The 17,390-nt window shown below is 39.9% G+C and overlaps 1 protein-coding gene across 2 annotated transcripts in view; it reads left to right on the top strand.

Annotated features, from left to right (window-relative positions):
• The window catches only part of DHX36 (DEAH (Asp-Glu-Ala-His) box polypeptide 36), a 59,563-nt gene that overhangs the window by 27,345 nt on the left and 14,828 nt on the right, over positions 1 to 17,390 (top strand). Inside the window, exons 13-17 of one of the 2 annotated variants that reach the window (XM_006902098.1) lie at positions 3,998 to 4,011; positions 6,403 to 6,467; positions 7,294 to 7,437; positions 15,152 to 15,269; positions 16,027 to 16,125. In XM_006902098.1, coding sequence (XP_006902160.1) covers positions 3,998 to 4,011; positions 6,403 to 6,467; positions 7,294 to 7,437; positions 15,152 to 15,269; positions 16,027 to 16,125 — 440 coding nt within the window. Of the gene's footprint in view, positions 1 to 3,955; positions 4,012 to 6,402; positions 6,468 to 7,293; positions 7,438 to 15,151; positions 15,270 to 16,026; positions 16,126 to 17,390 lie in introns of both variants that reach the window. The other variant, XM_006902097.1, reaches the window with a different exon arrangement.

Here is a 17,390-nt window from a genome sequence, read left to right as displayed (position 1 = left end):
CATAGAGCCCAGCCTCTCGGATAATCTGCTCTGCATACATGTTGAAAAGGTATGGAGACAGGATGCATCCCTGGCGTACACCCTTCCCAATTCTGAACCATGCAGTGTTACCCTGCTCTGTTCTGACTACTGCCTCTTGGTCCAAGTATAGGTTTCGTATTAGCACAATTAAATGTATACATCTTAAATGTATAGGTTAGGTTTTATTTTTTTTTTAACAATTGATTTTTCCCAACTCACTGGTATTTTGATATATTCTTCAACTTTATCCTATCCATGCCCCACTATAGCAAACTACTATTAGTGTTGAAATTTTCTTAAATGAAAAATAAAAATATTTTATGTAAACGGTTGATTCTCTGGATGTGTTCACCAGGGTGTGCCAGGAAATCAGAGGACAGCACCTGGCCAACTGACTGGAAGCAATCCATATTTATTCTCATTTGAAAAATAGGTGACGTGACAGAGTGTGCAAATTATTAAACAATATCATCAATATCTCAGGCAATATTCTGCTGAAAATTTCCCCAAAGCAACTGGAATAGCACATCAACAGAGAACTGCCAGATGTGCAGGCTGGGTTTAGAAGAGGCCATGGCACGGGGGATATTAATAGCCAATTTAAGTGGGTCTTAGCAGAAAGCAGAGAGTACCAGAGGAATGTCTCTGTGTTTCATTGACTGTGCACAGGCATTTGACTATGGATTTCAACAAGTGGTGGCTAATTCTCACAAGAGTGGGAATCGCAGAACACTTCATTGTGCTTATGAGAAACCTATAGTTAGATTAAGAGGTAGTATTCAGAGCAAGAAAACACTGCATGGTTCAAAATCAACCAGGGGCTGATCCTTTTCTGATTTATGAGCATGAGCCTCTGTATGACATGTGCCACCCTTGAACTCTTTCATGACATTGTCACATTACCCATCTGACGTGGAACAGGGGAATCAGGAAAGTTGTACACCAGGGATGCATTTTTTCCCCATTCCTTTTCAGTCTGTGCACGAAACAGATCATTCGGGAGGCTGGGCTCTATGAAGAGGAATGTGGCATCAGGATTGTAGGGAGACTCAACAGAATGAGGAAGATGACACAACTTTGCTTGCTGAAACTGAGGAGAACCAGAGGCATTTGCTGCAGAAAGTCAAGGACTTCAGCCTTCAATGTGGATTGAAGCTCAAGCTGAAGAAAACCACGATTCTCACTACTGGGCCAATTGGCAGCATCATGATGAAAGGAGGTGAAATTGAGATTGTTAACATCTTCGGCTTGGTTGGCTCCACAATCAACACTCTTGGTACCGGCAGTCATGAAATCAAAAGACAGATTGCATTGGGAAAGACTGTTACTAGGGACCTTTCCAGAGTACTGAAGAGCAATGATGCTGTCTAGAGACTAAGGTACACTTGATCCTGGCCATGGTCTTCATGGTTTGCTATGCATCAGAGAGCTAGAGAATGACTAAGGATAAAAGAAGAATTGTGTTGTTCTAGAAAATTCTTGAATCACGGACCACTAAGAAAACAAATTGATCTGTTTTGCAGAAGGTAAAAAGCCAAGTTTCTCCTTTGAGGTTAGGATTTTGAAGCTCTGTCTCGCATACTTTGGGCACATACCCAGGAGGAACCAGTCCTTGGAGAAGGACTGCATGCTTGGAAAGGTGGAGGGACAGTGCAGGAGAGGAAGACTTGGGATGAGATGGATTCATATAATAACTGGGGCAATGGGGGTAGGTGTGTTGGAGTCAGTGAGACTGGCTCAGGACAGGTCAGGCTTCAGAGCAGTTGTATCATTTTGAGTCTCGGGTGATTCAACGGCACATAAGAAGAAGGATTATAGAAGAAGAATCGATGCCTTTGAGTTGTGGTCCTGGAGAAGAGTGTTAAATATACCATAGACTGCTAAGAGAACAAACATACCTTCCTGGAAAAGGTGAAATCAAGCTGTTCCTTTTGATGCTGTGTCTCACTTACTTTGGGTGTGTTGCCAGGAAGGACCAGTCCTTGGAGAGGGCCATCACGCTTTGAAAAGTGGAGGGACAGTCCAAGAGAGGAAGACTCTGGATGAACTAAATTGACTCAGTGTTGGGCTAATGAAGATAGGTTTGTCAGAGACATTGAAATTGGCTCAAGAGAGAGCAGAATTCATAGCATTCATAGGTCCCTGTGGATTGCAAGCAACTTGATGGCACATTATAACAACAAACAACTGGTGGCATAGAGGCAAGAAACGGTGTTGTAATCTCGAATGCATGTGATTCACATCCCACCAGCTGCTCCACGGGAGAAGGGTGGCAAATCTCCTGTGCAATTTAGTGCCTCTGAAAATCACAGGAGGGTCAGCTATGGATTGGTTCCAACTGACCAGATATAGCAGCAGCACCATAATAAATTTAAGTCTACAGAAAGCAACTGGGATAACAACTATGTATACCTATCATAAGCAACAATTGTTTTTAGACTTAAAAAAACCAAACCCCTTATTATAGCACTCACATTTATTTCAGAGTATCCCCCTCTGAAAGTATAATTACCTTTGTAGCAATATGGTACCATCATCACAGTACCATTTTATAATCCGGTCTTATAATCACATTTCTCTGTTTGTCTACAAAATGCCTTTCATAGCTGATTTTTTTTTTCCCCCAAAAAAATAAAATTGATAAATTTTGAATCTGCTCCTACAATATTACCTACTCCCATCCAATATTTCCTCTCTTGATACTAATGGTTTGTGTGGAAAAGACCAGGTCTAATATACTGAAACAGTATGTCACTAGAATACTACCAGAAATGCAAATTGGGTCACTGAAGTCATCATGGCCAATGACAGATGGATCTTGGCCAAAAGTAGAGAATACCAGAGGAATGTTTGTGTTTAATTGACTATGCAGAAGCATAGTTTGACTGTCCGGATCACAACAAATTGTGGTTAACCTTGAGAATAATGAGAATCCCAGAACACCTAATTGCCCTCATTTCTTCATGTATTTGGACCAAGAGATAGTTGTCAGAACAGAGCAAAGAATCACTGCATGGTTCAACATTAGGAATAGAGTGTGTCAGGGGTGTGTCCTTTCTGCTTACCTTTTCAACCTGTATACAGAACAGATCATTAGGGATGCTGGATTTAATGATGGGAAATGTGGCATTAGAATTGGAGAAAAGTTATCAACTGTGTTATGTAGATGATAACAATCTTGTTTTACTAAAATGGAGGAGGACCTGAAGCATATGCAGTAGAAGGTCAAGATCTATTTTCTTCAGTATGATTTGAAGTTCAAAATCAAGAACAAAGATTCTCACCATTGGGCCAGTTAGCACCATGATAGGTGGAGAAGACACTGAGATTGTTAATAATTTCGGCCTGCTTTGCTCCACAGTCAGCTGCTGTTGGCACCAGCAGTCAGGAAATCAAAAGACAATTTGTATTAGGAAAACCATCTGTCAGAGACCTCTCCAAAGTACGGAAGAGCAGTGATGTCAGTCTTAAAGACTAAAGTATGCCTCATCTGGGCCATGATCTTCAGTTTTTTGCTGTGCATCAGAAAGCTGGACATGTGTTATTTTTCAAGTAGAACATGGGTATTTAATAAGTAATATATTCTAAAAAATGGTGCTTTTTAAAAAATGATTAAAATATACCACTTGAAGTATGTGTACATTCTAATAAGCAAAATTCATGGATCTTTGATTAGTAATAAAGAGGTTTGCTTCCAACTTTTGCACATGTTTCTGTGCATTTGGAAGAATGCTTATTAAATACGAAATATATGAAGAAAAAATCTCTAAATGGCTGAAACGCTTAGAAACTAAAAAAGAATAAAAATTGTTAGGAGATTTTTAATACTGTAAAATAAAATTATATAATACTGAAATTCATTGTCCAATAATTGTCTAATGAGATTTCTCTGCAACTTTTTTTCTTAAAGTTTTATTTTCTTTATGCTTTTCAGATAAATTTCTTATTATACCTTTGCATTCACTGATGCCTACAGTGAACCAGACACAGGTATGTTGTAAAACTCTCCTGGACTTTTGTCATCTTTGTCTGGCAAGATTGGTTATTAGGTACTATCAGATAGACTTCAACTCATAGCATCCATAGAGTCTGTGCCCTGGTTGGCACCATATTAACAGTCAGCTATACTTTAGCTCATTATTGCAATTTCTGTGTCAGTTTGTCTCATTGAGGATCTTTTCTTTCATTAACTCTTCACCTTTGGCTCTACCTTGCTTATACTTCTTCCAAGATTGATTTGTTTGGGTTTCTTGGCATTTAATAGTGTATTCAAACTTTTCACCAGTACCACAAGTCAGAAGCATTTTTGACAACGTCAGGTGTTCCTAAATTAGTACTTTCCTCCATCCTTGTCATTTGCATGGACATTATTTTGTATTTTGAGCACCTTCCAGCCTGAAGGCTCCCCTTCCAGCAACGCACTGGGCTGTGCTCCATGGTGATTCATGGGGGTTTGAGAGCTCTTTCTTTCAGAAATGGGTGACTAGTTCTGCATCTTCACCTGGCAGCTCTGCTGAAGCTGTCCACCATGGCTTGTCCTGCTGGTATTTGAAATATCAGCAGCAAAGCGTCCAGCAACCTGCAAGGTAGTTAGTGCAGGAGGGCACTCTGTCAGATGGAGGGAGGGCCAGTGGTGGAGGCAGGGTTAAGGACTGCTGTGTACGATTTCAGTCTTTATTACTTTAAGGGACATTTTAAAAAATTTATACTGATTTGCATATAAAGTTTGTATACGTTGTGTTTCACGTTCTTTTTCATTCACACTGTGTTTCATACAATCATTCCCATTCATCCAATATGTTTCATAAAATTAAGCACCATGTGGAATAATCCATAGATAGTATGCTACTTCAGTGCACTTTCAGGAAGTTACTGTACCAAATGGACAACTCTCATTGCAGTTTTATTTGTCTGGTTTGTGTCCGAGTACTACTGTGCTTCAGGTACTGATTTTTTGACGCAGATTAGCAGGTATTTTTCCCAAGGTACCTTTAGTAGGCTCAAACCCTTTTTCCTTTGCTTAATTTTGGTTAACCCTTGAGTTTGTTAATTAGTTGTACCTTTTTGTTTTACTTTTGATATTCCTTTAAATATTTTGTTACTGTTGACACAGTTTCACTAATGTCAGTACTGGGAGATGTATTTTATTATTTATCCAGTGCTATTTTATTACTTTCTAAGTTTTATATCAGTGTTTATTAAGTTTATTCTAAAGGGAAAAGTTTGAAGAACTTTAGTTACTTTTGGATTTCTTGACTAAAAAAATACGAATCCCAGGAACGGTAACTCAACATGGAAATTCATTATGTATGATTTCCTACAGCTTGATGTTTGAGATTTTTAGTTAATGGAATTAGTGTATGCACAATACAGGACTTCCTATTTTATCTATAATGTGCTATGTTTTTGCTCTATCAGAAACTGTCCTGATTAAAATGAACATTGCATTCTCAGAGCCAAATTGGTTTTATGACTACAGTTTTTAGAGCTCCTGTTAGTATGAGATAGTCTTAACAATCTGCTCAAGTTTTTCTACTTACCAGTTGGCAAGAAAATACCAGGACCTTTTTTATCCAGACCTTGCTACTGTCCTTTCTGCTCATACCTTATTACCAAGTACAGCTCAGCCAGCCACATTACACACTGCATGGTAAAGTCTACATGTGTGAGGGAAAGAATGGTGAAAAAGAATTCTTGGTTCTAAGGAGTGCATAGAAGCATGCCAGCATGGCAGTTCTGTCCTCTCTGACGTCTTCACCGGAAGTGGTTTGTGCCTTTGTTGGAGAATATGTGACCAAACTAGGAAACAGTTTTTGCTCTTGGTTCCCATTTTACATTGTGTCAGACTGGTGTGTTTTCTATCTAGTCTTTGGAGATTCTCTTCTTTCTGCTGGGTGGCATTGTTTGTCAGCTTGAGCATTTGAAGAGAGCTGTTTGTTTTTAACTGTCGTCTAATTTCAAGTTACTAACACTGGCACAGCATGCCCACTTACAGCCACTTGGCTGGGTGGTAGAATTTGCCTGAGTGCTTAGATTCTGAGTATAAAGCTGAGCCTCATAATTCTTGTCCTCACTCACCCTCTACTTTTTAATTTAAATACACAAATAGACATTTACACTACCCAGCTGTTGATAAAAGACATAAATTTATATGCTGCTTCACCCATCTGATTGGTGGTAGATTTTGACATCTTTGGAAAATTTGATTTATTAAAAGATGTATATATATTATTAAAAACCTTACGTAATCTACAAATGTATCTTAAATCCATGTTGAAAGAATACAAAGTGGTAAAAGTGAACAAATAATTTCTTTAATTTCAAAATTAATGTGTCAGAAATGAATACATGTTGAGGGTTTTCATGTATTTATTTTCACAGGTATTTAAAAAAACCCCTCCTGGTGTTCGGAAAATAGTTATTGCTACCAACATTGCAGAAACTAGGTAAAATTGTTTAAACATATATAGTTTATAACTGTAAATTTTGAAATCCTAGGAATCATGGTATCTTAATGGGTTTTCTGTGTATCTTATAACTGTAAATCAGTATATCACTTAGTTATAAAGCCAACATAAATTTGTTTTTAACCTATGTAACTTCGCTCCAGAAACAGCCTTTGAAATTGATTGATTGCCTGTTTTCTCAAACTTAGCCTAGAAAAGCAAGAGAGCTGAGTTTAATTTTGTACTTTTGTCTAGTTTTTGGCTAAGAGTAATACTATTGTCCACAAATTTTGTAACTCTATACAACCTGTTGAAGTACTGATGATATACAGGTATAATATCTGAATATTAGACTGTTGCACAAAGAGTTATATGCAGAAAGTCACGAGTTAGGCAGACTATAAAATTTGGCCATGGGCAAGGAAAAATTTAGCATGAAATCTGTAGAACTCATACTGTTTATTGTATAACTTCTAATACCTCCTATGGGTGCTTCATCCCTGAAACGTTGGGAAGAGTGATAAAATCTTGAATTAAAATCATTCGTTTGATCCAGTAAAAGAAAAACAAAAATTAGCCTACTATATATAGTTTAATGTACTCTGGTGGCCTAGTGGTAGAAAGCTACACTATCATCCCAAAGATAAGTGGTTCATGTACACCAGCAGGTCTGTGGGAGAAGGATCAACATTCTCCTTCTGTATGATTTACTGGCCCTGAAAACTCGCTGGAGGGTCAGCTGTGGGTCAGTTCTGGCTCAGTGGCACACAACAACAACAGCAGTAGTAATAGTGCTTTTGATGTACGTTTACTATTTTGCATACAGCATTACCATAGATGATGTGGTGTATGTGATAGATGGAGGAAAAATAAAAGAGACGCATTTTGACACTCAGAATAACATCAGTACCATGTCTGCAGAGTGGGTCAGCAAAGCCAATGCCAAACAAAGAAAAGGCCGGGCTGGAAGGTAAGACACAGCATTTTGCATTTGGTAGCCTTTAGAATATAAAACAATTTTCCATATAAATGTGTAGCTGGCATTTAATAATCTTAGTTAAATTTTAGACTTCCTTTTCATACTTTTTAAAATTTCACTGTAGCACATTTTTCTGTGGGCAGTTTTGAAATAGGAAAGTTAATCATAGTTTATTTGGGACAGTATTTGAGAAGTTTTCAGTTGTATATATTTTTATCTCCAGTTTCTTCGACTTGTCAAAATTCTTTTTCTTTGTTCTTGATAGTTACTCGTACATCCTTTTTTTAACCATATCTTCTCTAATGTTAATTGGTCATACTCTGTTGATGGAGTCCCTAGGGAGTTGTGCAGAGTCTGTACCTCTTCACAGGTTCGAATCCACCAAGGGCTCCTTGGGAGAAAGATGAGTAATCTCCTCCCGTGGAATTTCAGCCTTGAAAACGCAATGGGGAATTAAATAGCAGTCACAGTTCAGTTTTAGAGTGAAGTCATACAGTTTGAGTAGGCTCTGGTGGCCTAGTGGATAAGGAGTTGTGCTGCCAAACCAAAGGCAGGTAGTTCAGATCCACCAGCTCTTCCAGGACAAAAAGAGACATCTCGTGGAATTTGTAGCCTCTGAAAAAACATGCGAGGGTCAGCTTTGAGTTGATTCATAACATATAACAAGTATTTTCCTTCTTTGATGTGATGTGCTAAGAACTCGAAATAACTTTCTTTTTTTTTTTGAAATAACTTTCTTAACTGGTAGAAAAATTACTTGTTTGAGACTTTGACAAATAATCACCTGGTTTTTAATTGAGTTTTTGACAAAAGCTTTACACAGCAAGTTAGGTTTCCATTTGACAATTTCGGAAAATGTTTGCTAATTACTTGCTATAATGTGTCCACATTCTTTTTGTCTTGTTTGTTTCTTTTCCAGTCATGTTGTTTCCCTAGTCCCTTTATCTTTTTTCTTTTCAGTAGTTACTGGTTGGTCTTTGGTTTCATATTGATTTTAAGTAGAGCACTGATCTTGTAAGTAGGATCTTTTCTTATTAGTGCCAGTCGGCCGTTACACTAAATGATGATCTCAGGAGATGGATACCATTCTGAGTATAGAGTATCATGGCAGTCGTCTTGGGTAATTTGCTATTGAGTCTGTCCCTCTTGAGTACAAAGACCATAAACCAGGTGAGTTGTGGGAGGATATCAGGAATATCATCCATGAAGAATGCAAAAGGTCATTACAAAGATGGAGGAAGAAGCAAAAGCCAAAATGAATGTCAAACTCTTGATACTTCACTGTGGTTGTTGTTGTTATGTGCCGTCGAGTTGTTTGCGACTTATAACGACCCTATGTACAACAGCCCTAAACCATGCTCTATCCTGTGCCAATCTCATTGCCCCTGACGCACCCATCTCAGTACCCCAGTCACTGAATCAATCCACCTCACAGAGGGTCTTCCCCTCCTGCGCTGCCCTTCTACTCTATCCAGCATGATGTCCTTCTCCAAAGACTTGTCTCTCCTTACAACATGTCCAAAGTATGTCAGGTGAAGCCCCAGAATCCTTGCCTCCAAGGAGCAGCCTCGTTTAACACTCTCTTGGATGAATCTGTTTGTTTTCTTGGCAGTCCATGGTGCATTCAATACTCTTCTCCAGCACCACAGCTCAAAGGCGTCAACTCTCCTTCTATCCTCCTTAGTCATTGTCCAACTCTCTGATGCATAACAAGTGATTGCAAAAACCATGGCCTGTATCAGGCGGACCTTAGTCTCCAGAGAGACACTGTTGCTCTTGAGTATTTTGGAGAGGTCCCTAACCGCAGACTTTCCCATCGCAATACTTTTTTTTATTTCCTGGCTACTGGTGCCAAGAGTGTTGACTGTGGAGCCGAGCAAACTGAAGCTGTGAACAATCTCAATCTCTTCGCCATCCATCCTGATGCTACCGATTGGTCCAGTGGTGAGAATTTTTGTCTGCTTGACATTGAGCCTCAGTCCATATTGAAGGCTGCAGTCCTTGACCCTCTGCAGCAAGTGCATGAGGTCCTCCTCAGTTTCAGCAAGCAAGGTTGTGTCATCTGCATAACGCATATTGTTGATAGATCGTCCACCAATCCTAACACCACGCTTCTCCTCATAGAGCCCCGCCTCTCGGATAATCTGCTCTGCATACAGGTTGAAAAGGTATGGAGATAGGACACATCCCTGGCGTACACCCTTCCCAATTTTGAACCACGCAGTGTTGCCCTGCTCTGTTCTGACGACTGCCTCTTGGTCCAAGTATAGGTTTCGCATTAGCACAATTAAATGTTCTGGGATTCCCATTCTTCTCAGAGGCAGCCACAGTTTGTTATGATCCACGCAGTCAAATGCCTTCACTAGAGCACCAAAAAGCCAAAGCAAAGGGAATAATTCAAGAAGTTAAGGAGCTGAACAGAAGATTTCAAAGAGCAGCTCAGGAAGAGAAAGCACAGTATTACAGTGAAATATAAAAAGAGCTGGAGTTGGAAAATTAAAAAGGACAAACTCGCTCAGCATTTCTTAATGCTGTTGGAGCTGAAGAAGAAATTCAAGCCTCGAGTTGTAATACTTAAGAGTGCTGTGGGGAGAATGTTCAGTGACCCAAGAAGTGTAATAAAAAGATGGAAGGAATACTTAGATACTATACTAAAAAGAATTGGCTGACAACATATGATCAAGAGCCTGTGGTGATGAAGGAGGAAATTCAAGCTATTCTGAAGGAATTGGCAATAAAAACAAGGCCACAGGAATTGACAGCATACCAGTTGACCTATTTCAACAAGCAGATGCTGCCCTGGACGTGCTTACCAGGTCGTGCCAAGAAATCTGGAGGACAGCTACCTGGCCAGTTGCCTGGAAGAGATCCATATTCCCATTTCAAAAAGTGACCCTCCAGTGTATGGAAATTATCAAACAATATCATTAATAATAGCACATGCAAGCAAGATCCTGCTGAAAATGATTTAAAAATGACTGTAACAAGCACATCAATAGAGAACTGCCAGATGTGCAGGCTGGGTTTAGGAGAGGCTGTGGCGCTAAGTATTTTAGCCAGTGTTAGATGGATTTTGGCTGAAAGCAGAGATTACCAGAGGATGTCTCTCTGTGTTTAACTGTGCAAAGGCATTTGACCGGATTACAACAAACTGTAGCTAACTCTGAGAAGAATGGGAATCCCACAACACTTGATTGTGCTTAGACGAAACCTATGCTTGGACCAGGAGGCAGTTGTCAGAACAGATCAAGGAAACACTGCATGGTTCAAAATCAGGAAAGGTGTATGCCAGGGATGTATCCTGTCTCTGTACCTTTTCAGTCTTTATGTCAGACAGATCATTCAGTAGGCTGAGCTCCATGAGGAACAATGGGGCATTGAGATTGGAGGAAGACTCATCAACAATCTCTTTTATGCAGATGACACAACTTGCTGGCCACAACTGAAGACCTGAAGCATTTGCTGTAGAAGGTTAAGGACTTAAGCCTTCAGTATGGATGGAAGCTCATCATAAGGAAAACAGATTCTCACCTCTGGGCCAATTGGCAGTAGCATGATAGTCTCCTAAAGAGATTGAGATTGTTAACAGTTCTGGTTTGCTTGGCTCCACAATCAACACTCTTAGTTCCTGCAGCCAGGAAATTTTCAGAAGACAAGTTGTATTGGGAAAATCTGTTGTCAGGGACCTCTCCAGAGTTGTGAAGAGCAGCAATGTCAGTCTATAGACTAAGGTGGCCAAATCCAGGCCAATGTCTTCACAGAGAGTTGGACAGTGACTAGAGATGACAGAAGGAGAATTGATGCCTTTAAGCTGTGGTGCTGGAGAAGAGTATTGAATATACCATGGACTGCTAGGAGAACAAACAGGTTTGTTCTGGAGAGGGTTAATCCAGGCTGCTTCTTGGAGGCATGGATTTTGAAACTTTGTCTGACATACTTTGGTCACGTTGCAAGGAGGAACCAGTCCTTGGAGAGGGACGTCTTGCTTGGAAGGGTGGAGGGACAGTGTAAGAGGGGAAGACCCTGGAAGAGATGGACGGATTCAGTGACTGGGGTAATAGGGGTACATGTGTCAGGGACCATAAGGTTGCCTCAGCATAGAGCAGGGTTCAGAGCTGTTGTCGATAAGGTTGCTGTGAGTCACAAGCAACTTGACTTTACAAAACAATAATACCTGTGTTCTATTTATGTATCTGCTTCACATTTTTTCTCTTACTTGATTTGGGGATGATTCTTACTCATGGTGACCCTACTTTTAGGTCCAGTGCTGCAAATCCTTACCGAAAAGACTGCCCATATTTCTTGCAGGGAGCAGCTGATGAACTTGAGATGTTAACTTTTCGATTAACAGTGAAACACATAATGCACTGTACCACCAGAGCTCCTTGTTAAATGCAGCTTTTATTCATAAAGTTTATTTTGTCTTTATTTCTTTCTGCCTGAGTATTATATTATTTGCAGCATTTGATTATTAAGTTTATGTCTTGAAAATATGTACTTGGTCCTCGTTACTGCCCAGCCTTTCGCAATTTTCATAATTGATCTCGTTTTTGTGTGTTATAAACAAATCCTTATTTAAGTATTCTCGTTTCCTATCTGGAGAACTCCTTGCATTGTTGTTGTTGTGTACCTTCGAGTTGGAACCAACCCATAGCTCACGCTACAGTGGGTTTTTGGTGCCAGTAAATTGTGCCCATTTTGCCGTGGAGCGGTTAGTGGATTTGAACCTCGTGCCTCTGGGATCACAGCACAGCTTCACAGCACTAGGTAATGCTTGCAGATTCTTAGAGCTTCTGTTTGTTTGGGAATTGTCTTGATTTCACTCTTGTTTTTGAATGGCAGCTTTTCTGAATAAAGAATTCTTACTTGGCAATTGTTTTTGCTCAGTGTTTTTGTTTTGGGGTTTGTTTTTTTTTCTTTTTAGCATCCAAAACTTCCATACCTTTAATTAATCTTGACAAGTGCAAAAGTAAACGACACTGATAGGCTGATAGGTTTAGGGCAGTAAAGCACAAGGAAATAATTTAATGCTCAGTGATTTTTACATGTTACTCTGTTATTGCTGGACCTGTAGGGGGTGTTTTTGAGAAATCTGTATTATATCATATGGTGGATCCTTGCTATGTTATTTTGTATTTCTTTTACTGCTTTCAGGATTCTGTCCTTGGCTTTGCTTTTCAAGAATTTTGTTAAGCTATGGCATGGAGTTGATCTTTTCATGTCTCTTCTGATTGGGGTTCATGCAGTGTTCTGTATTTACAGGTTGAGTGCTCAGGTTTGGAGAATTCTCTCTGAATATCTATTCGGAATTTCTTTTTGGATTGATTGGTTTTTTTTCTTTCCTGTTGATGGTTTTTTTGTAGTTTCATTTATATCTTCTGTCAGTTTAGCTCTATTTTTCACTCTTTCTCTTGCTTTTTATAATTCAGTTGATTTATATTTTAAAAATGGTTTATTGACTTTAAAGTGCACGCTCATTGCCTGGCAGTCTTGTTAAAGTATAGATTCTTATTCAGCAGGTCCAGGGGGTATCAGTGGGATTGGTGGCATCAGTATTATAACTTATGCTGTTAAGCCCATCACTTACTTTTCAGTTCTAGGACTTCTCTTTGGTTGTGAAGTGGTTTGGTTTTTTTCAATTTCCTTTTGAGTTACTTTGTTCTCTCCTGATCTCTACTAGCTTGATTTCTGAGTGCTCTTTTCATTTTCTTTGTTTAGCATTATCCAAAATTAGCTATCTTTTGTTTGTCTGGCATTCATGGGAGAAATTGCCTCTGCCTCTCATTTTGCTTTTAAGTGATGTTGCTTTTGTGTGTATGTATGTTCTTCTTATTTTTTGTTGGAATTAGGTCTTCTGCCCCCCCCCCCCCTTTATTTTAGGCTTTGCTGGGTTCTATGGAAAGCTTTCTTGACTACGATCCCTGGCTTTGGAGTGGCTTGGCTGCCTACCAAAGGTGGCGGTACCACTGTGCCTTGAGGGTAGCCTAGGCTTGGTGTCTTTCTCAGAAACACTAGCAATCTCTCTTTTTTCTTAGGTTTTTTTCTTTTCCTAGTACTGATTCAGGCTTATAGATGCCTGCTTTCTGGAATTTGGTATACACTGTGTCCTGGGAGGAATTTAATTGGGCACAGACACTGACCCAAGTGGTAGAACCTGACATTTTCCTGGAGTGAAAGTGAGGGGTTCTCTTCATCATTTTCTGATAGTCTCCCCTATGTAAGCTTTCCCATGTTTCTGCTTTGGTCAGAAAGCCAGCCATTCCCTTCTCCATTGCCCATTAGCCTTGGTTCATTCATCCAGCTATCTTTGCAAGCTGTTGGTCTTAGTGCCCACCAATCTCTGTCCTCTCAGAGAGGTTCAGCAGTGAACTCTTATAGTCGGCTTTCACCCTTTCCCAACTGCGTGGCCCGCAAACTCAGTCAGTTTGTTCTGCCTTTAAGAAATTGGGCTACAGCTCCGTTTCTGTTCCTTGTGTGTAATGTTGCCCAGCAACCTGCAATGAGCAGCAGCGCTCACTTCTGATGTCTGTGTAGGGTCTACTGGTTTCTGCGATGTCTCGATGTCTCAGAGTCTCCCCTGCTCAGGGTGCTTGTGGTGTTCTTTTTGCCACAAGTGGGGGTCGGCAGAGCGGACTTGCCAGATGAACTGGGAGTCTCTGGCCCAGAGTTTGCCAACATTTGGGTGTGCTGGAATGGTAAAATACTGAATTGTTTTTGGTCAAACATTCTTGTAGGTTGTATAACCATGGTGTGTCCACATGCCATACAGAGATCACTTGTGGTCGCTGTGAAGCTGAACACTGTGACACTGATATGTCAAATGCAATAATGATTATCCATGGCGGACAGTGTTTGGTGGAGCTCCCTGATTAAAACAAGCTTGGAAGCAGGAGTGGTATCCACTTCCACAATAGCTTGTCTTCAGAAACCGTATGAACCTGGAGAAACGATGACAGTCACACAGGTTTTGAGGATTTTCATTAATAGGGTCGCTGAGAGTCACCTCTGACTCGCCGGCACTTAACAACAGAGGCTTACTGGTAAGGAATTGCACTGCCAGTCGCAGAGTATGTGATTCACTTCCACCAGCTTCTCTGTGGAATGAAGATGGACAGTTTACAGCCTCTGAAAACCCACTAGAGGGTCGGTCAGCTGTGAATCGGTTCCTTCGCACTCTACAGTACTCACCCCCCCCCCTTAAGTAGACTGATTGATACTGTGTGCTACCAAGTTGACAGACTTGTAGTGACATTTAGGACATGGTACAGTTGTAATAGTAAGTTTCCAAGACTGTAATCTTGACAGAAAGAGATCACTAAATATTGTCTGTGGAACTCTTGGTGGGTTTGTACTGGCAGCCTTTCTGTAGCCATTAACTGCTTAATCGTTGTGCCACCAGGACAGCGGAAGGATGTTGTTGATACAGAGCGTCAAGTCTGGAATCTGTGGGCTACAAGTTGAAACCTAAAATACTAGGGGTGCAGAGGAGAGTTTGTTGTCTTTCTAAAAACTAGAACATAGGTTTAGAGAATTAAGAGATTTTTTCTCAAAGCAAGTGAGAAATAATACGGGATTAAATGAACAAATAATTAGTTATGTATCTTATAATAAAGATAAGCTCATTTCCCTGCCAGCTGTTTACTCTGCAATCTAAAAGTCATTGATAAACTCTCTACTCTTCCTTCCCCATCCCCCTTTTTTAAAGAGTTCAACCTGGTCATTGCTATCATCTCTACAATGGTCTTAGAGCAAGCCTTCTAGATGACTATCAGTTGCCAGAAATTCTCCGAACTCCTTTGGAAGAGCTGTGTTTACAAATAAAGGTAAAATTAGGTGGGAGAATTAAACTAAAAGGGGTGAATATCTTTTATAGATTTCTTTTGTGTGTGCACTAGTATTTGTAAGTTTATTTCACTGAAAACTAAAAACCCTGCTGTCATCAAGTTGATTTGACTCATAGGTGCTGCAGGAGAGTAGAATTGCTGTGTAGCATTTCTAAGGCTTCTGTAAATCTCTGGCTGCGACTTTCTCCTACAGAGTGGCTAGTGCGTTCAAATCATTGACCATTTGGTTGGCAGCCTAGAGCTTTAACAACTGTGCTCAGGACTTTTCATTCCACTCTAAGAAATGAATTAGGTATTTATGACGTTTTAAAATCATGTGTCAAGTTTTATTTGGAGGTACTTCTGTTATATTGGGCAGCTACTAAAATAACCGTAATTCTTAGAACAGGGCCCGGCCCTCCAGTAAGTGCTCAGTGAATGTTACAGTAATTATTTGTTTTCATCTTTAATTATAAGCTATATATTATTTTCCAATATCTTTTACTTTTAAATTTAATTAGCCCTCTTATTTTAATGATAACTTGTACTCATTACTTGAAATTTAACTAGCTGCTTTTCTTACTTACAGACTTTGGTAATTAAAATATGCCCTTATGAAATTGAAATTGGTTTTTGTTCGTTCTAATGAAATAGCATGTATATTTTGTATAGGTTTAATGTTTTGAATGATCAGCAAAAGCAGGACTATATTGTTAAGTAGATATGCTTTTTTTTTTTTTAATTTGTTTCCCCTCAGATTTTAAGACTGGGTGGAATTGCTTATTTTCTAAGTCGATTAATGGATCCACCATCAAATGAGGCGGTATTGCTCTCCATTAAACACCTAATGGAACTGGTAAATTTTATTTTATTGTTCTATTTTCTATTTAGAATATAGAGCGTATAAACATAAAATTCTATGCTCATTGTTATTGTCATATGCCATCAAGTCACCTGTGACTTCATAGTGACCCTACAATAGCTCTGAACCCTGTCCTATCCTGAGTCAGGCCCACTGACTTCCACATCCCAATATCCCAGTGACTGAGCCAGTTCATCTCATCCAGGAACTTCCTCTACTGCTCTGTCCCTCTACCCTTCCAAGCATGATCCTTCTCCAAGAGCTGGTCCCTCCTGCCACATGCCCAAATTATGTGAGATGGAGCTTCAAAATCCTTGCCTCCCAGGAGAAATGTGGTTTCACCCTCTCCAAGACAGACCTGTTTGTTCTCTTGGCAGTATGTTCTTCTCCAGCAACACAACTCAAAGACATCGATTCTTTTTCCATCATCCCTAGTCATTGTCTAGCTGTCAGATGCATAGCAAGTAATTGTAAAGGCCATGGCCTGAGTTGGGCACACCTTAGTCTCTAGACTGTCATCATCAGTTTTTAGCACTTTGGAGAGGTTTCTGACATCAGACTTGCCCAATGTAATTTATCTTTTGATCACCTCGCTGCTGGTACCAAGAGTGTTGATTATGGAGGTGAGCAAGCTGAAACTGTTAGCCATCTCTTGTGGTGCTGCCAGTTGGCCCAGTGGTGAGAATCTTTGCTCTTTGATGTTGAATTTCAGTCCGTATTAAAGACTACAGTCCTCAGTTTCAGTATCCAAGGTTGTGACATGTGTTACATAGGTTATTGATGAGTCTTCCTCCAATCCTGATGCCACATGTCTTCTTATAAAGCGTAGCCTCCTGAATGATCTGTTCTGCATATAAATTGAAAAGGTATGGAGACAGGACACATCCCTGATGGACTCCTTTCCTGATTTTGAACCATGTAGTATTTCCTTGCTCTGTTCTGAGGATTGTTTCCTGGTTTGAGTATAGATTTCACATGCACATAGTCAAGTGTTCTGGGATTCCCATTCTCCTCAAGATTAGCCACAATTTGTTGTGATCCACACAGTCACATACCTTTCCATTGGCAATGAAACAGACATTCCTCTGGTACTCTCTACTTTCTGCCAAGATCCACCTGACATTGGTGATTATGTCTGTAGTGGCATGACCTCGTCTAAACCCAGCTTGTATTTCTGGTAGTTCTCTTTCAGTGTACTCTCTCTGTCATTATTGGATAATCTTAAGCAGGATTTTGCTTGCATGCAATATGAGTGAAAC

This window comes from Elephantulus edwardii, unplaced genomic scaffold (assembly GCF_000299155.1).
Source record: "Elephantulus edwardii isolate Elephantulus edwardi_28Jun2011 unplaced genomic scaffold, EleEdw1.0 scaffold00368, whole genome shotgun sequence".
NCBI lineage: Eukaryota > Metazoa > Chordata > Mammalia > Macroscelidea > Macroscelididae > Elephantulus > Elephantulus edwardii.
Note: the sequence above shows the minus strand (reverse complement) of the source record. Positions and strands in the feature narration are given on the sequence as shown.